This window comes from Pleurodeles waltl, chromosome 4_2 (assembly GCF_031143425.1).
Source record: "Pleurodeles waltl isolate 20211129_DDA chromosome 4_2, aPleWal1.hap1.20221129, whole genome shotgun sequence".
NCBI lineage: Eukaryota > Metazoa > Chordata > Amphibia > Caudata > Salamandridae > Pleurodeles > Pleurodeles waltl.
Genome location: NC_090443.1, coordinates 679,236,154 through 679,259,184, shown reverse-complemented (window position 1 = coordinate 679,259,184; position 23,031 = coordinate 679,236,154). Strand labels below are relative to the sequence as shown.

Below are 23,031 nucleotides of genomic sequence, written 5' to 3'. Positions count from 1 at the left end.
TGCCCCGTCTGTTGTGGACCCCCAGGGTCCGGACTTCCTTGGCGATGCACGCCAAATGTCGATCTTCTGATGGGCGCTGACCTATTTGACATGTACAGAGTGGAAATTGGAATATCATCAATTTTCCGCATGATAGATGCGATTGGCCCCCCTTCCCCAACCTTGCCATGTGGCACATGCTCTCATCTGTCGTGCCTTGCACTCGTCATTGTCCCCCCACCCCACCATCTTACATCCACCATACACAACCCAGGCATAGCCCATTCAACGTGAACACAGTGTACTTACCTGTTGGTCTGGAGGACCGTAGAGTCGCGCATACTGGGGCAGGACCCCATCCACAAGTTTCTCCAACTCTTCTGTAGTGACCCCAGTCGCAGCAGCCATTGTATCTCCCAGACCGAGGTCACAGCAGCACTTGCAGTATAGGTCCTCTCCTGTGGATGATCAGGTCTCGAGTGATTAACCAGATAGAAAATGGCGGTCACGCCCGGGGCGGCGCGTACCGCCACGGTGCGTTCCGTGACCGCCGGCGCAGCTAGTCATTGGCTCGTGAAACCCATAGGGTTCGATGTTAACCAATGCGGCTTTGCGCCGCGGTCTTCGACCGCCTACCGCCACGGTGTGTCACGCCAGCGCATTGACCTCACATCCCACTGTCACACTTCTCAGGTCAGGCAGCCGCCATTACAAGGGACCACAGGGCTTAATTACTACTGCGTCACACAGGCCTAGGCCTTGCATTGCCACTCATACAAGCCATTCAATGCATTGAGAATCGTGTACTGTGCAAGCTGTAGTTACGTACCTGTGGGTTGCTTGACTCTGTGCTTCATGTTGTCCTTCCTAGGCACCGTCCGCTGGGACTTGCGAGGAGAAGGATGAATCCTCCTGTGTACCGACCGCTGGTGGACCTGTCGACAATGGAGGAACGTCATATAATACTTCGCTACCGACTTGACCGAGCCACTATACATGAACTGTGTGCCCAGCTGGAGCCAGCACTGATGTCCCCCATCCGCCAACCCACAGGAATTCCCCCTCTGGTGCAGGTTCTGTCAGTCCTCCATTTTTTGGCAAGTGGGTCTTTTCAGACAACAGTGGCCATGTCATCAGGGATGTCTCAGCCTATGTTTTCTAAGATTTTGTCCAGAGTGTTGTCTGCCCTGACGAAATACATGCGGAGCTACATTATTTTCCCTGAGGAGGGTGATTTGGCCACTGTGAAGGCTGACTTCTATGCCCTTGGACATATCCCCAACATCATTGGTGCCATTGATGGGACCCATGTGGGCTTAGTACCCCCAAAAGACGATGAGCAGGTGTACAGAAACAGGAAAAGTTACCATTCGATGAATGTCCAGGTGGTCTGTTTGGCTGACCAGTACATCTCCCATGTAAATGCCATGTTCCCTGGGTCAGTGCATGACGTGTATGTTATGCGAAATAGCAGCATCCCTTATGTTATGGAACAGCTACAGAGACACCGTGTGTGGCTAATAGGTGACTCTGGTTACCCCAACCTGCCTTGGCTACTGACCCCAGTGAGTAATCCCCGGACCAGGGCAGAGGAACGGTACAATGAGGCCCATGGGCGATCTAGGAGGATCATAGAAATGACCTTCGGCCTACTGAAGGCCAGGTTTAGGTGCCTGCATATGACAGGGGGATCCCTAATGTACTCACCCAAGAAGGTGTGCCAGATCATCGTGGCCTGCTGTATGCTTCACAATCTTGCATTGCGACGCCAGGTGCCTTTTCTGCAGGAGGATGGTCCAGATGGTGGTGTTGTAGCAGCTGTGGAGCCTGTGGAGAGTGAAGAGGAGGAAGACGACGGGGACGACACGGACAACAGGGACAAGGTCATATAACAGTATTTTCAGTAGCACCCAGGTAAGAATCCCCCACGGCATTTTACATTTACTTCTGGCCACCGGCATCTCTACTTTCTGTGTTTCCCCCCAGTTCCTTTCAACTGAATTGTGACTTTCCCTTGGCTTTTCAGAGCTGTATGACCCACTGCGTGACTTCTGGTTCACCGCCGCTGGGGCAAAGTCACCCAAGACCAACTGACCAGCACCCTCATCAACAACCTTCCACCCGACGCAACCGACCCGAGCACAGCCGCCATCAACCTCCATCAATGGATCCTCGACTGCGCCAACACCCTTGCCCCTCTCAAGAAACCCACCGCCATCCAAGGAAAGAAAAAACCAGCATGGTTCACAGACGATCTAACCACCTCCAAAAGCATCTGCCAGAAGCTCAAAAAGAAATGGATCCAAGAACGCACACCCGACAACCTCGCCGCCCTCAAAAACGCCAACCGCGAACACCACCAACGGATCCGCATCGCCAAGCGCGCCCACTTCACCGAACGCATCAACAACAACGCCCACGACTGCAAAGAACTCTTCGGCATCGTGAAGGAACTCTCCAATCCAAAAGCCAACTCCAACGACATCCCGCCCTCCCAGAAACTCTGCGACGACCTCTCCACCTTCTTCCACCAGAAAATCGCTACCATGCACGACAGCTTCAACACCGGTCCACCGCCAGACCCCACCCCCGACGTCTCCTCCCGCGACTGCTGCCTCACCGCCTGGACCCACGTGGACGAGGCAGAAACCATAACAACCATGAACACCATCCACTCAGGCTCCCCCACGGACCCCTGCCCCCATCATGTTTTCAACTCAGCCAACGCCACCATCGCCCCCGAACTCCGCAAGATCATCAACCTCTCCTTCACTTCTGCCACCTTCCCGGACAGCTGGAAACACGCAGAAATCCAACCCCTCCTCAAAAAACCCAAGGCCGACCCCAACGATCTCAAAAACTTCCGTCCGATCTCTCTCCTCCCTTTTCCAGCGAAAGTCATCGAGAAGATCGTCAACACTCAGCTCACCCACTTCCTCGAAGACAATTCCATCCTGGACCCCTCACAATCCGGATTCAGACGAAACCACAGCACTGAGACTGCTCTCCTCGCCGCCACAGATGACATCAGACATCAAATGGACAACGGCGAAACCTCAGCCCTCATCCTCCTCGACCTATCAGCTGCCTTTGACACCGTCTGCCACCGCACCCTACTGACCCGCCTCCAGGAAGCCGGCATCCAACATAAAGCCCTCCACTGGATCTCATCCTTCCTCTCCGACAGAACGCAGAGAGTCCGTCTCTCCCCTTTCCGCTCCAAAGCCACCAACCTCATCTGCGGCGTCCCCCAAGGATCCTCCCTCAGCCCTACGTTGTTCAACGTCTACATGGCCCCCCTCGCTCAACTGGCCCGCCAACATCATCTCAGCATCATCTCCTACGCCGACGACACCCAGCTCGTCCTCTCCCTGACCAAAGACCCGCTCACCGCCAAAACAAACCTCCACGAGGGACTAAAATCCATCGCCGATTGGATGAACAACAGTCGCCTGAAACTCAACTCCGACAAGACGGAAGTCCTCATCCTCGGGCGCACTCCCTCGGCCTGGAACGACTCATGGTGGCCCTCCGTCCTCGGACCCCCGCCCACCCCTGCCAGCCACGCAAGAAACCTCGGCTTCATCCTGGACTCCGCCCTCACCATGTCCAAACAGGTCAGCGCCGTCTCCTCCTCCTGTTTCAACACCCTTCGAATGCTCCGCAGAATCTTCAAGTGGATTCCAACAGAAACCAGAAAGACGGTGACCCAGGCCCTCGTCAGCAGCAGACTTGACTACGGCAACGCACTCTACACAGGCATCCCAACCAAAGACATCAAATGACTCCAACGTATCCAAAATGCCTCCGCCCGACTGATCCTCGACATACCCCGCCGAAGTCACATCTCCCCTCACCTAAAGGAACTCCACTGGCTCCCGGTAGACAAGAGGATCACCTTTAAACTCCTGACCCACGCTCACAAGGAACTTCACAACACCGGACCCTCCTACCTCAACACCAGACTTAACTTCTACACTCCAACACGTCAACTCCGATCCGCCAACCTCGTCCTCGCCATCATACCCCGAATCCAGCGCAAGACATCCGGCGGCAGATCCTTCTCCTTCCTCGCCGCCAAGACCTGGAACTCTCTCCCCACATCTCTTCGCCAGACCCAGGACCTCCTCGCATTCAGAAGGCTCCTCAAGACCTGGCTCTTCGACCGCTAAATCAGCAGCGCTCCCCCCCCCCCCTCAGCGCCTCGAAACCCTGACGGGTACATAGCGCGCTTTATAAATACTATGATTGATTGATTGATTGATTGATTCGGCCATGGAGTAAAGCACATTGACATTGGTATGTTGTCATCACAATGTAACTGAACATTTTTGAAACGTTATGTGTAATACATTTGTTAAGAATACAAGCAGACTCCTGAGTGTTTTAAGTGCAATTAGTGATTTATTTAAAGTGCTACATATAGGTCCATGATAGTAAAACGGTGATGGGTGGGGGTGGAGTGATGTCCATGGCAGAGTCCAGTTCTCGGTCGCACAGGTGCATTGTCCATATGCCTGTGGAAGGATGGAGCAGGGGCAGTTCAAGGTTGGACAGGGTGACGATGTGGGACAGTGGAATGACATCCGGGGGGATCTTAGGCTGACGGGGGTCTTGGCATCCTACTCTGTCTTCCTTTGTGATCTCAGGCTCCTCTTGCGGGGTGGTTGATCTTCAGCAGGAGGTGGGGTTCTGGTGGCCCGTCGTTGTGTGGGGGCCTCCTGTCCACTAGCGCCGGCGGAGGTGGTAGGCTGTTCCTGGTACGGGCTGGTGACAGAGGCCCTTTGTGGTGCCACATGGTCCCGCAATGTGGTGACTATTAGGTTCAGGGCCTGGACGATGTTCCTGAGCTCCTCTCTGTACCCCATGTACCGTTCCTCCTGCTGTGCCTGGATCTCCTGGAACCTGGCCATTACCGTCGCCATCGTCTCCTGGGAGCGGTGGTATGCTCCCATGATGGTGGTGAGGGCCTCTTGGAGAGTCGGTTCCCTGGGCCTGTCCTCCCCCCCCTGTCACACTGCAGCCCTCCCAGTTGCCCTGTTTCCCCGGGCCTCTGTCCCCTGGACGGTGTGCCCACTACCACTGCCCCCAGGTCCCTGTTGTTGTTGGGGTGTTGGGTCAGCCTGGGTGCCCTGTAGTGTGCGGACACACCGCTGATTGACCTGTCCTGGAGACAGAGGCATGGGCCCGCTGGGTGGGAGCTGTGCTGATATTCCCAGAGGGGGTTAGGTCTGCTGTGGCCTGTGTCTGTGTGTGGGGGACCGACTGTCCAGAGGTCCCCGATGGTCCGGGCTGGTCATCAGGTTCCAGGTCGACAGAGCTGCTGTCCTCACTGCGGGCCTGTTCTGGGGGTGGGATGGACATATCTGGACCCTCCTGGCCGGTGTGTTGGCGTTCGGGCCCTGCAGGGGTGAAAGAGTATGGTTATTGCTTCTGTGTGTTCCATGGTGTGCGATTTGTGGGTGCCCTTGTCCCCCAGTGCTGGCATTCCCTTGTGGCAGGAGTTGTGAGGGTGGTTTGTGGGGGGGATGGGTATGTGCAGTGGTCATGCATAGGTGATGGGTGTCCATGGTTTGTGTTGGCATTCAGGGTTTGGTTTTGGGTTGGGTGGGTTGTGCTGGTGAGACATTGGCAGGGAGGAGGTGTGTTGGGGGGTTGGGGGTGAGGGTGGGGGTGTGGGCTGGCATGCTGGTGGTTGGGGGGGGAGTAGTTGAGACTAGACTTACCAGAGTCCATTCCTCCGCCTACTCCAGCGAGGCCCGCAGGATGCAGGATGTTAAGGACCTCTTGCTCCCATGCTGTGAATTCAGGAGGGGTGGGTGGTGGTCCGCCGCCAGTCCTCTGCACAGCGATGTTGTGTCTGGAGACCATCGACCGTACCTTCCCCCGTAGGTCGTTCCAGCGCTTTCTGATGTCTTCCTGGTTTCTGGGATGCTGTCCCACAGCGTTGACCCTGTTGACGATCCTCTGCCATAGCTCCGCCTTCCTGGCTATTGTGGTGTGTTGCACCTGTGTGCCGAAGAGCTGGGGCTCTACCCTTATGATTTCCTCCACCATGACCTGGAGTTCTTGGTCCAAAAACCTGGGGTGTCTTTGGGGTGCCATGGGGTGGTGTGGATGAGGTGTGGGGTGGTGTTTGTGGTGATGTGAGTGGTGGTGTGTGGTGATGTGTGCGTAGATGTGGTGTGGTTGATGATGTTGGGTTCCTGTGTGTGTTGGGGTTTTCGATTGCTGTGCTCGCTCGCTCTCTCTCTATCGCCTTCTCTCCGATTTCCAACTAGTGGGGGTTTGTGGGTGATGTGGGTGTGTGTTTTATAGTTGCTTGGATGTGTGGGGGTGGTGTTTGTATGTGAATCAGGTGTGTGTATTTCAAATTGTCCAATGTGGCTGTGTTTTGGAGCTGGGTGTGTATTTTGACCGCGGTGGTGTGTACCGCCAATGGAATACCGCGGTTGAATGACCGCCGCGTGGATTCGTAGGTCGTAATGGCATGGCCGTGTTTGTGTTGGCGTGGCGGTGGAGGTTTGGTCATCTCCAGTTTATCGCTGCCCGCTGATGAGGCAGCCTTCCGTGGATGTCGGGTTTTTGGCGGCTTGGCAGTTGTGGGTCAGAATGACCGTGGCGGGTTACCGCGGCCGCGGCGGTAGAATGGCGGTCTTCTGACCGGCGGTAAGAGCCTTTTACCGCCGAGGTCAGAATGACCCCCTTTATATCACTTTTCAGTGATATCTTTACAAATTCATATTGCAACTTTGATCGTTTTGACCTGCAAATACCCAGATAAATATTATATATTTTTCGAAACACTGTGTGGTGTATTTTTGTGGTGTTATATTATGGTATTGTATGATTTATTGCACAAATGCTTTACACATTGCCTTCTAAGTTAAGCCTGACTGCTCGTGCCAAGCTACCGGAGGGTGAGCACAGGCTGATTTTGGATTGTGTGTGACTTACCCTGACTAGAGTGAGGGTTCTTGCTTGGACAGAGGGCAACCTGACTGCCAACCAAAAACCCAATTTCTAACATTGGTGATCAGCGGTGAGGATAGGACTTGTGTTTGTGCAGTGACATACAGTAGCTAAGTATTTCACTACCTACCCACAGTTGAAGGTCAACTTGATTTTTCATCTTTTTTGCTTTTGGTTCTCTGATGTCCTCCTGGATATACTATTGATATTTTGGACTTTGGATTTTGGTTTTTGCCAGTAAGACTTTGTCAGCAATGAGATTGCTTACCTACTCATTCTTTGTGCCTACTGACCACCTCACTAAGGCTGACCTAAGGAAGCTTTGCAGAAAATGGGGCCTTCCTGTAGCAAGGAGATCTACTAAGGCGGAGATGCTACATGCCTACATAGTCTGGGGGGAAGAAAGATGGGCAGAGAGAGAGGCAGCAAGAAACCAAATGACTAAGTACCCCTCAGATGAGGAGGAGGACTACTCACATGAGGAGGAAGACTGCTCACATGAGAAGGAAGACTACTCAGACGAGGAAAGAGACCCAATGAGAGATGAATGGCTCATAGCTCAAGCACGGTGGATGGAAGAGCTAGATGAGTTTCTTGAAAGGGCGGAGGCAGCAAGTCTCTTAGCCCTGGAAGAAGAAAAGATTGCAGCTCAAGAGCTGAGCTGTAAAGAGCTGAAACTGGAGGCCGGAAGGACTGAGTCCAGTTCAGATGGTGGCAGCAAAAATCTTGCATCCAGTACTGCTGAAGAAGGGCACAAGCCCAGATATGTGGTGCCCAACTTGAAGAAGGGAGTTGACACACCCCAGGTGGTTCAAGGGTATGAGGTAGTTCACGTTATGCACAGGGTCCCTGAGAAGGATTGGGGAACTGGCACAGGGAGTCATATTCCTACTGGGGGAGGGACACTTTACTGACTCTAGCAGAGAGTGACAGAGAAAAGGGTTCCCCCCTGGTGGACGTCCTGGATATAGAGTGTAGAGACATCCCAGAGGAGTATGGGTTGAGTGTCAGGGACAGACAGATACTGTCTCACCAGTCTCAGGAGGGTGATGTAGAGTGCTTTTCCAAGGCTGAGTTGCTGGGTGGTTGGGTGAAGGGTACTGTGGTTAATACATGTGAAGGGCAGAGTGATGTAATTGCTGGAGAGCATATGTCTGGTCCTTATTTTCCAGAGCTACGCCAACACCAGGTGAAGTGTGAGTTCTCTGACCCCAGGGAACTTACAATGGAGGCAGACTTCTGGGTGAGTACCAGAGAGTCTGAAGAGGCATTTGGGGGTGCTCCTGAAGGGAGTGGTCTAGGTGGTTCCCAACCAAGTGAGGTGGGAGAGGATTGTAGTGTCCCAGGTAGGTCTCAGAGCCTAGCCTGTACCGTAGGGCCACCTTTTGAGGGAAGCCCCGCAGTGTCAGAAGAACTTGGGGGGTGACTGTAGCCAGCATCCCAACAGTTCTGGTATCTGGCAGTACCACTCCTAGTGAGGGGGTGCAGAAGTCCAGACATAGGGATGAGAGGGGGTGGCAGACCCCAGTGGAGGACCTTGAGAGTCAGGGGTCAGCTCTGAGAGCAGAGCCCCCCAGGAATGACCCAGGTGAGACCGTTTCTGGTTTGGGGGAAACCCAGACTCTGCCGGATGGGCAGAGGTCGGGAGACCTGCACCAACCAGACTCTTGTGTGGCCCTTGGGGACGGTGTGTCCCTTGTGGGAGGTGAGAGTGCCCCCCAGGAAGTCCTGGAATGCCAGGCAATGGTTCAACCTCAGGGTGGTGACTCTGGGTTGGCTAACCAGGTTCAGGGGTTAAACTCTGACCTGGTGGGGGGTAGGTGTGCCCTCCAGGAAGTCCTGGTATGCCAGGCAATGGTCCAACCTCAGGGTGTTGACTCTGGGTTGGATGGCCAGGTTCAGAGGTTAAACTCTGACCTGGTGGGGGGTAGGCGTGCCTCCCAGAAAGTTCTGGGTTGCCAGGCAGTGATCCAGTCTGAGGGTACAGGCCCTGGGCTGGAAGACCAGATTCAGGGTGTCGCCCCGGACCTGGAGGGAGGGGCTACTGATAACAGTGCCCCTACCATTTTGTCTTCTGAGGAGGCCACTCCTAGTTGGAGGGGGCTGGATCCTAGAAGGGAGGGCAGGGGGAGGGAAGCCTCACCCCGGGCCCTAGTCCAACCTGAAGGTACAGACCCCAGGTTGGAGGGCCAGTTGCAGGTTAACAGCCCTGCACTGGTGGAGGAATGGTACAGGGCGACTTCTATAAGCACCTTGACCATGTTGGACTCTGGGGGTACCGCTCCAGGAGGGAGGGTACAGAGCCCCAGATGGGAGGACCAGGGTCAGGCTGTCATCCCTGACCTGGTGGAAGGGAGAGTGGTTAAAGGGTGCCCAGCACCTGGGGCTACCACCCGCCACTCTCCACGGCCACAGTGGTGGGAGAGCTTTGAGAGGCCTGGGGCCTGGCTCTCATCCCTGGCAGCTGTCAGTAACCACTGTGGCTTGGTGTCCGGGTGGACAGAGTTAGCCCTGGGGAGGGGACAAGTGTCACACCCCGGGGGTAGAGTGGGCAACACCACTGTGTTAGTCCTGGTGGTACTATCCTGCTCCTGGGATACATCTGTGAGCAAAGTAAGGTTAGGTGCTGCACAGATGGGATCCGCAGGTAAGGAGAAAGGTTCCCCATGGATGGGCTTAGTGGGCCCTGAGAGTATGGACAGAGGGATCCAATTGGAGTCAGGAAGGCGAAGAACTGGAGCATGCCCCTGCTGTTCTGGGCCTGGGTCCTTGTTCTATCGCCTCAAACAGGGAAGTACATCAGGATAGTGATTGCTCTCCCCTGGCTTTAGGCTGGTGGGGGGTCATGTTGGACCTGGCTTTTTGACAGGGACATCCCCAAACTTTTTGCCTCCTTCCTCCTATTTATTCTGACCTGTTGTTGTTGGCTTTTGACCTCTGGGCACTTTACCACTGCTAACCAGTGCTAAAGTGCATATGCTCTCTGTGTAAATCGTACTATTGATTGGTTTATCCATGATTGACTATTTACTTTACTTGTAAGTCCCTAGTAGAGTGCACTACATGTGCCTAGGGCATGTAGATTAAATGCTACTAGTGGGCCTGCAGCACTGGTTGTGCCACCCACCTCAGTAGCCCCTTAACCTTGTCTCAGGCCTGCCATTGCAAGGCCTGTGTGTGCAGTTTCACTGCCACTTCGACTTGGCATTTAAAGGTACTTGCCAAGCCTAGAACTCCCCTTTTCTATACATAAGTCACCCCTAATGTGTGCCCTAGGTAACCCCTAGAGCAGGGTGCTGTGTGGGTAAAAGGCAGGACATGTACTTGTGTGGTTATATGTCCTGGTAGTGTAAAACTCCTAAGTTCGTTTTTACACTACTGTGAGGCCTGCTCCCTTCATAGGCTAACATTGGGGCTGCTCTCATACATTGTTGAAGTGGCAGCTGCTGATCTGAAAGGAGCAGGAAGGTCATATTTAGTATGGCCAGAATGGTAATATAAAATCCTGCTGACTGGTGAAGTCGGATTTAATATTACTATTCTAGAAATGCCACTTTTAGAAAGTGAGCATTTCTTTGCACTAAAACCTTGTTGTGCCCTTCAATCCACGTCTGGCTAGGTTTACAAGACAGCTCCTTGTGCATTCACTCAGACACACCCCAAACACAGGGTACTCAGCCTCACTTGCATACATCTGCATTTTGAATGGGTCTTCCTGGGCTGGGAGGGTGGAGGGCCTGCCCTCACACAAAGGACTGCCACACCCCCTACTGGGACTCTGGCAGACAGGATTGAACTAAAAGGGGGCTTGGTGCATTTCTTAGACACTCTTTGAAGTCACCCCCACTTCAAAGGCACAACTTAGTATAAAACAGGGCCTCTGCCCTACCTCATCAGACACTTCCTGGAGAAGAAACCTGAACCAGAAACTACATCCTGCCAAGAAGAACTGCCTGGCTGCTCAAAGGACTCACCTGTCTGCTTTTCTACAAAGGACTGCTGCCTTGCTGTTGGCCTGCTGCCTTGCTGAACTCTTGTCTGGCTGTAAAAGTGCTCTCCAAGGGCTTGGATAGAGCTTGCCTCCTGTTCCCTGAAGTCTCAGGACCAAAAAGACTTCTCGCTTTCACTTGGACGCTCCGTGCGCCGAAATATTCGACGCACAGCTTGCTCCGCGGCGAGAAAAATGCCGCACACCGACACTGATCGACGCAACGCCTTCGGGACGACCGAAACTTTGACGCACGGCCTCGCAAGGACAACGCCGCCAGACTTCTAAGACGAAATCGACGCAACGCCTACTGTGAGCTCGAAACTTTGACGCACGGCCTCGCAAGGACAACGCCGCACGACTTTCAAGGAGAAATCGACGCGACGCCTGCCGTGAGACCAAAACTTTGATGCACAGCCTCGCAAGGACAACGCCGCCCGACTTCCAAGGAGAAATTGACGCGACGCCTGCCGTGAGATCGAAACTTCGACGCGCAGCCCCGCAGAACGAAGCGCAGCCGGAAAACAAGCAGGAAAATCCACGCACAGACCCGGGCCATCTGGTAATGCCCGCGATCCACAGAAAGAGACTGTCCGCGCGCTGGAAAACGACGCACGTCTTCCCCCACGTGGGAAATAACGACGCAAGTCTGTGTGTGCTGGGGAGAAATCGACGCACACACAATTTTTCCACGTATCTCTTCTCCTGTGGACCTCTGAGGAGATTTCCCACCAGAAACCAGGTACTTTGTGCTTGAAAGACACTTTGGGCCTCATTCTGAGGCTGGCGGGCGGCGGTAGCCGCCCGCCTGGTGGGAACCGCAAATGGCCGCTCCGCGGTCGAAAGACCGCGGAGGCCATTCTGGTTTTCCCGCTGGGCTGGCGGGCGACCGCCAGAAGGCCGCCCGCCAGCCCAGCGGGAAACCCCTTCCCACGAGGAAGCCGGCTCCGAATGGAGCCGGCGGAGTGGGAAGGTGCGACGGGTGCAGTTGCACCCGTCGCGAATTTCAGTGTCTGCAAAGCAGACACTGAAATTCTCTGTGGGGCCCTCTTACGGGGGCCCCACGACACCCCATACCGCCATCCTGTTCCTGGGGGGCGAACCGCCAGGAACAGGATGGCGGTATTGGGTGTCGGAATCCCCATGGCGGCGCAGCAAGCTGCGCCGCCATGGAGGATTCCGTAGGGCAGCGGAAAACCGGCGGGAGACCGCCGGTTTTCCTGTTCTGACCGCGGCCAAACCGCCGCGGTCAGAATGCCCTGCGGGGCACCGCCAGCCTGTTGGCGGTGCTCCCGCCGATCCCCTTTATTTGCTTTTTAAAGACTTAAGACACTTTATATCACTTTTCAGTGATATCTTTATAAATTCATATTGCACCTTTGATCATTTTGACCTGCAAATACCCAGATAAATATTATATATTTTTCTAAACACTGTGTGGTGTATTTTTGTGGTGTTATGTTATGGTATTGTATGATTTATTGCACAAATGCTTTACACATTGCCTTCTAAGTTAAGCCTGACTGCTCGTGCCAAGCTACCGGAGGGTGAGCACAGGCTGATTTTGGATTGTGTGTGACTTACCCTGACTAGAGTGAGGGTTCTTGCTTGTACAGAGGGCAACCTGACTGCCAACCAAAAACCCCATTTCTAACACTAAGGAACAATCTTTGCTACAGCCACTCAGTGCCTTCGTCCAGGTAAACTCTGTTTCACCATCTGGCGAGACTAGTTCCTCTGGAACTATAAAAAAAACCCTTGTACCAACATTGGCCCATCCAAAGCATAATAGGGTTGTGAACTCTGTACAAAATGCATTTCAGTCTAGAGATTTTGACCACTCAATTTACATGTGCAGGGTTCCACCCGTAGCTATAGATTTCAAAGAAGATGCGATGTCTCTAAAAAATAAAGTCATTCATTGGATCCGGCACACTCATCAATGTTGTTCTGTTATACACTCAGACATAATTTCTGCTCAGCGTTATCCCTCATCGGAAGGACAATTTGATATGATAAAGTTGACATTATCTACCTCTGATTTGGTAAGGGGTCTTCTATCTCTGGAAATGAGAAACCCTTTGAAAAATGGTTCGGTGATCTACTTTAAAAGTTGCTGGCTTGTAAAAGACCATGTGCCAATTACGAACGCACAAGCTTCTAAGAGTCCTCTTCTACAATCTAACAACCAGGATAGTCCCCCCGTGAATGTTCTAACAACCCCATAGAGTCCTGTCCAATCATCCCTGACAGTTGAATCTGATTCACTTATTCCCGATCAGGATCAACGGGAGTCCCTCAACTTTACATTTTTTGAGGAAAAGGGGGCCCCATCAGCACTTCCTGCTGAAAGGAGGGAGAAATCATCATTTCCAGGTACAAAAAATGTTTTATTTAACTCTACTCCTACAAACCCAAATGTTAACATCTGTAGCCTTGTACCTTTATTGAAGAAGACTGCAAGTGATGGGCACTTTACCCCAAACCTTTTGTCATGGAACTTGGCAGGAATCCGTACTAAATTGGCTGATCCAGACTGGGGGGTCTACAGAGACAACTTTGATATTTGTTTTTTCCAAGAACGGTGGACGATAGATAAAGCTCTTAGACAAGGTTTCAAATCCTATTGTAAACCAGCAAGTCCTTCTCCGATGGGGCGACCAGCAGGAGGGCTCATTACATGGCTGAAGATCTCAGTCTAGGGGAAAATTAAAGAAATTGTAGTGGACTCAGAGGACATACTGGCTTTATCCATACAGCAGAAGTGTGGTTCTTTTTTTATTATGTATGAATATCTACAATAGACCATGTCCCCCTAACAAATTGTCCAAAAACTTTCAAGTATTAAATGCCTTGGATTTAGAATATAAAAAATCTAATTTTATTTTTATTGTAGGGGACCTAAATGTTACACTTGAACCAAATTGTGCTTTTTCAGAAGTAATTCAATTAGAAGATGTAGCATGGAATACCCCACCTTTTTCCTCTCTAAAGAAACAGGTTAGGTCAAACACTAGAGTGCTACAATTTATCCACTTCATGATTACTCACGGCCTTTGCCGCGCGAATGGCCATTTTCCCTCGGATATACCTGCAAACCATACCTTTTTCAGAGGCCAGTATAGTAGTACATTGGACTATGCGGTAATCGATACAAGAATTTGGTTTCGTGTACATGATATGTGCGTAGGAAGACAGTACACAAGTGACCACGCTCCAATTTTAGTCGCCTACGAGGGCCTAATTCTAGAAAATGAGGATACTGATTGCAATAAGAGAGCCTTGCTGCCCCTAACACTCTCCTCTAACAAGCGTACTTTGAAATGGGAGTGCTTCCAAAAGTCAATAAAATTACAGAAGATTGTGTATGATACAGTATCAACACATCAGCTTGTTGAAACCTCTTCCTTCCATTCTCCAAACAAGATTCTGAGTCTCCATATGGCATTATTTGATACTTTGCAGGATCTTTTTCTTAAAATCAACAGAGATGTCAAACACCCAGTGCACTTTTGCAACAGGTGGTTTGACAAAACATGTAGGGCTGCTAGAAATGGCTTGATTAAAGCGATCAAATCAAGAGATACAAACCTGATAACAAATGCCAGACGAGATTATGTGTCAACAATAAAGCAGGCCAAAAACAATTGGGAAATGGAGGCCTGGCAGAACCTATTGACAGCAGCCAGGGAAAAGCATACAAAACGTTTTTGGTCCCTGGTAGCTTTCAATGGGCCAAACCAGGGTGATAGGCTTGTCTGCCATATCCCCGCGGATAGTTGGGTTGATCATTTCACAAAACTCCATGAAGAGGAAGTACATGTTCATGAGGCATACAAATTGGGTTCTTTTTCTGAAAGCAACCCTAGGCCATTTACTTTATCTGAAACAAGAGAGGCTGTTATGGCCCAAAAATTGGGAAAGGCTCCTGGCCTCGATGGTATTCCGGCCGATTTATATAAAACCGACCCAGAGACATGGGTCCCATATATAAATAAAGTATCAAATGCAGTCTTGACCACTGGAAATTTCCCTCGCACTTGGAGGGGTGCTATCATTATACATATCTATAAAAAGGGAAATAGAACCAACCCAATAAATCACAGGCCAATCAGTCTTTTGGATAATCTCCCAAAAATATTTTGTCATCAGATTTTGATGAGAGTCAAGATATGGATGCAAGAAACACAAATCCTGAGTGACCTCCAGGCTGGCTTCAGGGAAGAAATTAGCACAATCGACCAGATATTTAGATTCTTTACGATTAAATGGAAGTCTGTTGATCTGGAAGGAAGAAAGCTATTCGTAACCTTTGTGGATCTTAGATCTGCATTTGACCTGGTCCCACGCCAAAAGCTATGGGAGATATTAGATAGAGCAGGACTCCCATGTACGCTACTAAACACAATCAAAAGCTTGTACAATAAGACCTTTGCCAAAGTTAGATGGGGACAAAATGGGGAAGTAACTAGAGAGATTCCAATTAAAAGGGGAGTGAGGCAAGGGTGTGTTTTAGCCCCAACTCTTTTCCTTATTTTTATAAATGCTTGCATTCCTTATCTTTTTGCTTGTGATAACGATGCTCCCAAACTAGGGGGGGTGAAGACACCATGTCTGCTCTTTGCGAACGATACATTATTGCTATCCCAAACTGCGTCTGGTTTAGCAAACTTACTCCAAAAATTCACATCCTTCTGTAGAGATCACGGTCTTGAAGTGAACTCTACGCAAATAAAGTATATGATCTTTGATGACAATAAACACAAAGTAAGAAAGAGCATCTTTATGGAAGGGGTAGAGTTGGAGAGAGTTGCCGAATTTGTGTATTTGGGGGTTAGATTGGAGGATACGCATAGATGGCAGGCTCAGCTAGCAAGGGCTCATATGTCAGTGAAGCAGAACCTGGGTGGTGTACTGAGATTTGTGAACAGGTCCCCCAGGTTTGCAATCACTTCAGCAATGGAAATATACAAGTTACAAGCAAGAGGGAACGCTCTTTATGGAGAACTATGGGGACATGAAAACCTAAAGGATCTGGAGATTGCTGAAAACTTCTTTATAAAGTCTCTCCTTAGAATACCCACTTGTTCTCCTACGTTGCCTGTACGCATGGACGTGAACCTCGATTCTATTGCTCATATAGCAGCGCTGAGACCAATACTATATTGGATCAGACTATGGTCATTGGACGTACTTAGCCCGTATAGAATATGGTTGAAAGTCTTGACAAGTGGAAACAACGCAGAAAAAATTCCCTGGTGCAAGCATGTTAGGGCTAGTCCGTCTAAATTGGGGCTGGCCCATTTTTGGATGGCTCCTAATAATTTACCCAAAAATGCGACACAAGTTGTAAAGGATGGATATTGGCGGTGGCTAAAAGTGGGGAATTTAACAGAGGTCCCTCTAGGTAGTTTGACGGACAAGTTTACATCAGTCAAATGTCACTATGAGTTTGAATCATATATGGATTTGATTACATTCCCTCGAGCCCACGCCCTTTACATCAGATTCAGGCTAGGCTCCCTTCCGCTACGTTCTTTTACCTGTAATTGGTCTAAAGATGATTCTTATGCCAATCTTTGTCCGATGGGCTGCTCCCTTCCTGAATGTAGTGCTCATGTACTGTTCCATTGTCCTGCTTACGATAGACAACTAAATAAGTGGATCGTCCCTCTTTGTAGAATTATGGGCTTCCAGAACCGTTTTACTGCCCTCAGAATTTTTAGGTCTAATACTGAGGGCACGGTGGCATTTGCCTTAGCAAGCTATGTAGATGAAATTTGGTGTGTTAGAATAAAAACGCTCAAATCGTCCCATTAACAGAAGTTTATATTGGGAATGTCTTGTATTCTCATTTAACCCATCTCTCGTTTTTAAATTAGGAATATATTTTTGTCATGATATTTATTATGGAAAATGTAATATTTATTTTATCACGATTTTATATGGTTTGCTCTTAAAGGGAAAATGTCTTACATTCAAGGACTTTTACACAAGGACTTTTTATCTATAGTATATCTTTGTAAAATTGTAATTTTTTGTGATGTGCTTTTATGGTATCTGTGTTTTACCGAAATAAAGCTATATGATGATGAGGATGATGATGATGGATGGTGTACATGTAGGTAAGATATACTGCACTTTGTGTGAAATGCCATCCAATAAATCACAAACTGTATATTGCATGTAGTTCATTATTTTTCATTTAATGTTGAAATATAATTTTCTCAGTTTCACATTTGGTCTCCATGCACAATTTGAAAGTTAAAATGTATTTGGCTCACCTGGGATGCTAAAATTTCACAATTGAGAATGCCTAAAATGGTGTGTTAAATATATTTGTCTAGGATAATTAGTGATGGCTGTCATTACCTGCCTCCTAGTGAATGTATCCCTCAACTCATGTGTTTTGATTTTCTGACTTTTATGTTTTTTTACTACTGTTAATGTGTTATTTCAGGTTAAATATACTGTTTCATATTTACAAGAAATACATTTTCCACACTACAAATGTGTTTTTCCACACGTTAATTGTCCTTATGCCAGAGTATTAAAAATCAGATACCCATTCTTTTGTTAAAATAAAAGTAGCTAAACCAATGTTCAGTATCTTATGCCATCATTTAAGGGCCTTATTACGAGTGTGGTGGCCACACATTTGCAGTGACAGTCAGACTGCCACAACTTTGGCGGTCCAACCGCCACATTAAGACCCTGGTGGTGGGATTGCCATGGGACCGCTGTCCTTCGGGACCAAGGTTCCCGACGGCATGACAGCATTCTGTGTTGTACCAGCCATGGAAAGGCTGGTGGTAAGGGTGTGCTGCGGGCCACAGGGAGGCCCCTGAACTGCCCTTGCCCATGTCATTGGCAGTTCAGGGCCCCCTCTGCCTAGCACCCACGGAATGAGCTTTGCTTTGCTTTGCAGACAGTGTGCATTCCGAGGGTGCTGGTCAGCAGCCTCTTTGCTACGGTATTGGACTCTACTCCCTTAAAGGAGGCGAGTCCTATATCGCAGCACTGTTCCCGCAAGACTGACCAGCAGCAACACTCTATTACAATGTTCTCGCCAGTCTGTCCGCAGGACCATTGTAATAGGGCTGGGGGACACCGTCAGTATGATGGTGGCATCCTCCCCGCAGCATTGGCAGTCAGCTGGTTCAACCCTCAAAGTCATAATGAGGCCCTAAATGTGTGGTTTTTCTGAAGCAAGTTCATTGTCATGTTCAATTGATTGAACACAATTACAATATCTACCATATTTTAGATTTTTACATCATTCATTTGTGTTTGATTTCACTTAAATTTCTAGAGCATGGTCGCTGAGGCATCTTCTTACATGTTTAATGCGACACAGAAAGGACTTTATTTCAAGAGTGTCAAAATTTTATTGCCTATGACATGGCGGCAAAACAGCAGTTATTTGAGGCCCAGAACAGAGTCATTCAATAAGGTAAGATTTTAAAATGAATATAAATAAAGACAATTAAGGCATTAGGGCCAATTCACAAAAGCGGTTATGAGTACTGGAAATAGCACTATAGGAGTGCTCTTTTAGGTGCTCTTAAATGCCTTTGTGAATCAGCTCTGAAACTTCCAGCTTCCCATCCGTAAAATTGCGACTAGTACACAGTTATTTCATTTTTGAACTAATTATATATGGATATTACCATCTTACTCCCATTTTAGATATTTTGGGGTTCATTTACAAAGGCACTTGAAAGAGTACTGCAGGGGTACTGTTTTACATGTTGGAAAACAACTTTCTAAATAGGCCCAAATATGTTTCGCAGATTTTTTCACGGCTCTTTAGTCTCATATGTTAACTGGGGGTTAAATTGATTTATTTTTAGATTTAGTTAATAGGAAGTTTCACAAAAATTATTTTACAGTCAGAGTTGATTTGTGCATCAAACCATAGATGTTCACGTGTAATGTATTCTTCTACTGAGGATGTATATTCATAGACGCTGGAAGTACGAATACAAGGGTGCTGCAGCACCCCTAAAATAAACATGCTGGAGTTCAGAAGGTGAATGAGCCACAATGATGCCTTTTAATTTTGTGTTTATCTTGTCACATTTGCTGTACTTTCAAAGACGGAGGTCAATTGTTCGGTATGTCTTCTGACAAATTGGTGTGCATTTTTGTAACTTGTGGATTGGTGTTTATTTTTATTTTTATGATTGCAAAGTTAGAGGATTTTGTTAAGTGAACTTAGTAACCGTACCAAAAATAAAGAAAGCAAGATGGGGTGGGTCCTCTCTGATGTTTTTAGGAGCCTAATTGTGGAACTCGTTGCCCCTTAATCTTCGCCTGATGGAGCAAGAACTGGAATTTTGAAAGGCCTTGAAAACTTGGTTAGTCTAGGTCTGTTTTTTTTATTCCAGATACAAAAGCCTTGGGTGTACAATAAGCACATTAATAATCCAGGAGTATTTGTTTCATGAAAGGATTCCCTTTAAATAAATGCCCCTACAAGTGCTGAGTCGATTCTCTCCAATTCTAAATTACCTGTCAAGTCATAATTCCCATGACTTTTCTTGTGATCTTGAGAGTCCATCAAAACGATTGTTTAATTTAAAATATATTGCAAAATCTATTACTAATATCTACTCTAGGTATTTCTACTCTTTTATTGTTAAAGTAATTTTGTAAGCCCCAAAATAGGTCAAAATGTGAAACAGAGCACCATCAAATGTGCGTTAAAATACAGCATCTGTGTTGTTTAAAATAAAATAAAATACACGCAATATGGTACCCCTAAATCTAAACATTAAAAAACATTGAAAGACATTAAGGCCCTCATTATGACATTGGCGGTGTTTTGATTGCCATGGTTAAAATGGTGGTAATACCTCCAACAGGTTGGCGGTAATCATCACCAAATTATGACCATGGCGGTGAGACCTCCCATAGACAGCCAATGTACCACACCAACCGCCTGGACGTTAACACCACTGACCACGGCGGTAGCCACCCACAAGCAGGCAGAAGTCAAGGTACTGCCCACCATATTATGACATGGCAAACTTCCAGGATTTCCAGGGTGTTAGCAACACCATCAAAAGCCTAGGGGACACACTTTATATAAATGGAGACACTCACCTCCAGGGACACAGAGGACACAGCTGCCGCCATGAAACCTGAACTCCAAGTTTTCATGATGCTCTACCACACCATGGCAGTTCTAAACCACCAACGCCAACGAAGACAACGACGGTGAGTACAGCTGCCTAGCACACAAGGGAGGTAGGGAGGAAAAGGAGAGTGACACACACACGCATAACACACATCCAGCTGCACAGTACATCAACAGTTACAGGACCAAGGAACAAAGAATGCAAGGACACATACCTGTAGTACAACCACTATACTTTTCTCCCAGCAGCCACTATAATGAATAAATAAATAACTAAATACATGTCAATGTACAGATTGGGCCAATGGCCAGTCCAAAGTAGTAAAGGGCCATATGGCCACATGGCATCATCTAAGCCCCAACTTGACTCCTGACATCAGCCGGACTCCACTGTTCAGGGGCATCATGTTGGAAATGGGCAGGCACCTCAGGGGGAAGGACGGTGTGGGGGGGGGCACCTCAGCTGGAGTGGGTATCATGCCCACCGGTTCTGGATGGGGCTCCTTGCACACTGGTCCTTGGAGGGAAGCCTTTGCCCACAGACTCTGGAGGGGCTCCTTGCCCACTGGCTTTGGAGGGGGCTCCTTGCCCATTGGTCCCCAGAGGGGAGTCGTTGCCTAATGTCCCTGGAGTGGAGTCTTTGCCCATTGTCCCTGGAGGGGAGTCTTTGCCCACAGTCTCTGGAGGGGGCTCCTTGCCCACTGGTTTTGGAGGGGGCACCTTGCCCGATGGTTCTGGAGGGGGCTCCTTGCACGCTGGTCCCTAGAGAGGAGTCTTTGCCCACTGTCCCTAGAGGGGAGTCTTTGCACACAGTCTCTGGAGGGGGCTCCTTGCCCTCTGGTTCTGGAGGGGGAACCTTGCCCATTGTCCCTAGAGGGAAGTCTTTTCTCACAGTCTCTGGAGGGGGCTCCTTGCCCACTGGTTCTGGAGGGGGCTCCTTGCCCACTGGTCCCTGGAGGGTAATCTTTGCCCTCTGTCCCTGAAGGGGAGTCTTTGCCCACAGTCTCTGGAAGGTGGGCTGTATGGCCTCACATGGTAGAGGGGGATCCTTGCCCCAGATGGTGGATGGGGATCCTTGCCCTAAGGTGGTGGATGGTGATCCCTGGGTTCATTCCTGTGAGGACCACCCTAGTGGTGGATGGGGATCCTTGGGTTCATCCCTGTGAGGGCCACCATTGGCCTTTCTCAAGTGACTTGTGTCCTCGCCTCCAGGTTTAGGAGGTGGCTCCACTGACTCTGTCCTCTGAATCTTTGGTTCTGACACCTTAGACCTCCGTTTTTGGGGTGGAGGTGTGTCCTTGCTAGGAGTGGCTGCCGTCCCACTCAGGGGGCCCCTTAGTGCCAGCAGCAGATTTTTGGGTGGGAGCAGTGGCAGACCGGTTGGCTGAGGTGCTGGGCTGGGTGGTTGGGACCTTGCACTTATGGGCAGGACGGGGGGAGGGGTAGGGATATTGGGGTGGGATGTGGGAGGAGGGATGGGAGTGGAGGTAGAGGAAGTGGTAGTAGGAGGAGTAGCTGTGCTGGACTTGGGTGCAGGTGCATGGACAGTGTGTGTGTGTGAGGTGGATGGCTGTTGGAGGTCTGAGTGTGAGCGTTTGTGTTTCTTTGGAGGGGGAGACAGGACGTGTGGATGGATGCTGTGGTGGTGTCTGCAAGTGAGGTGGGTGTGCTGCATGAGGTGGTGATGGTGGTGAAGACTGGCATGTGGTCTGTCGGGTGCATGTCTGCGGGTCTGTTCTTGTGGTGTCTGTGGGCAAGGGTGTACAGGTGGCAGGGTCTGGGATTGTTGATGCAGTGCATGCAGGTATGAGTACGGATGTGACTGTGAGAGGGGAGGAGGAGGAGGAGGGGGAGACAGTGGAGGCAGTGGATGTTGTTGTGTCTGCATCTGTCTCTTGTTTGTGTGAGTGCTTGTGGCTTGGAGTGAGGTGCCTGTGTTTGTCTGTGCCGCTCTCTTTTGATGTTTTGTGTGCATGATTGTCTGAATGTGTGCGTGGGATGGGTATGGGGTTGGGAGACTGGGACTGGGAAGTGGTAGTTGGAGGGGGGACGGTAGGACCAGGGATACTGGCTTCCACCAGAGAGGAGGCCAGGGCCTGGAACGATCTCTGTAGGGCTGCCAAGCTACCATGAATTCTGCCCTCCAGGAAGGCATTGAATTGCTGCATCTGGGATGTCAGGCCCTGGATGGCATTCACTATGGTCGACTGCCCTACAGAAATACATCTCAGGAGGTCAATAGCCTCCTCACTGAGGGCAGCAGGGCTCACTGGGGCAGGGCCTGAGGTGTCTGGGGCAAAGGAGATTCCCAGCCTCCTGTGTGAGCGGGCACAAGCAACACAGTGGGGGACTACTGGGAGGGCGGTGCTGGTACGGGGTGTGGTGGCTGTACCTGTAGCTGGGTTGGTTCCAGAGGTGTCTGCCACCACCAGGGAGCTTTCTTCAGAGGTTTCAGATTCTGTGTTGTCACCTCCTGTCACCGTCATGGTGCGCCCCTCGCCCTTTGTCCCACTGGTCCCCTCGGCGTCGGTGGACTCGGCCTCCTGGGTCCCTTGGGCTGCAGCTCCCTCACTCGCCGGTGCCCTGCTCCTTCGCCAGATGATGCTAATGCACACATGGACAGGATGACAGTAGAAAATAGGGGGGGAGATTGTTAGTTCTCCATGCTGTGCATGCATTGGTGGTGGGTGTCCAGTGAGTCCACCAGGATGCAGTATTGCCAAGACGTGCTCCTCCCATGCTGTCAGCTGTGGGGGTCTACTGCCAGTCCTCCGGATAGTGTGCTGGTGCCCTGCTGCTATGGAACGTACCTTCTCCTCTAGGGCTTTCCACCTCTTTCTGATGTCGTCCCTTGTTTGTGGATGCTGTCCCACAGCGTTCACCCGGTTCACCATTCTCCATCATAGCTCCATCTTCCTGTCAATGGCGATCTGCTGGATCTGTGCTCCAA

General features: G+C 49.9%; 1 protein-coding gene across 1 annotated transcript in view; it reads left to right on the top strand.

Moving 5' to 3' along the window:
• The window catches only part of LOC138293182 (calcium-activated chloride channel regulator 1-like), a 417,394-nt gene that overhangs the window by 88,829 nt on the left and 305,534 nt on the right, over positions 1-23,031 (top strand). The window contains exon 2 of the mRNA XM_069232259.1: positions 18,252-18,392. Within this exon, the coding sequence (XP_069088360.1) occupies positions 18,252-18,392 (141 nt within the window). The remainder of the gene's footprint in view (positions 1-18,251; positions 18,393-23,031) is intronic.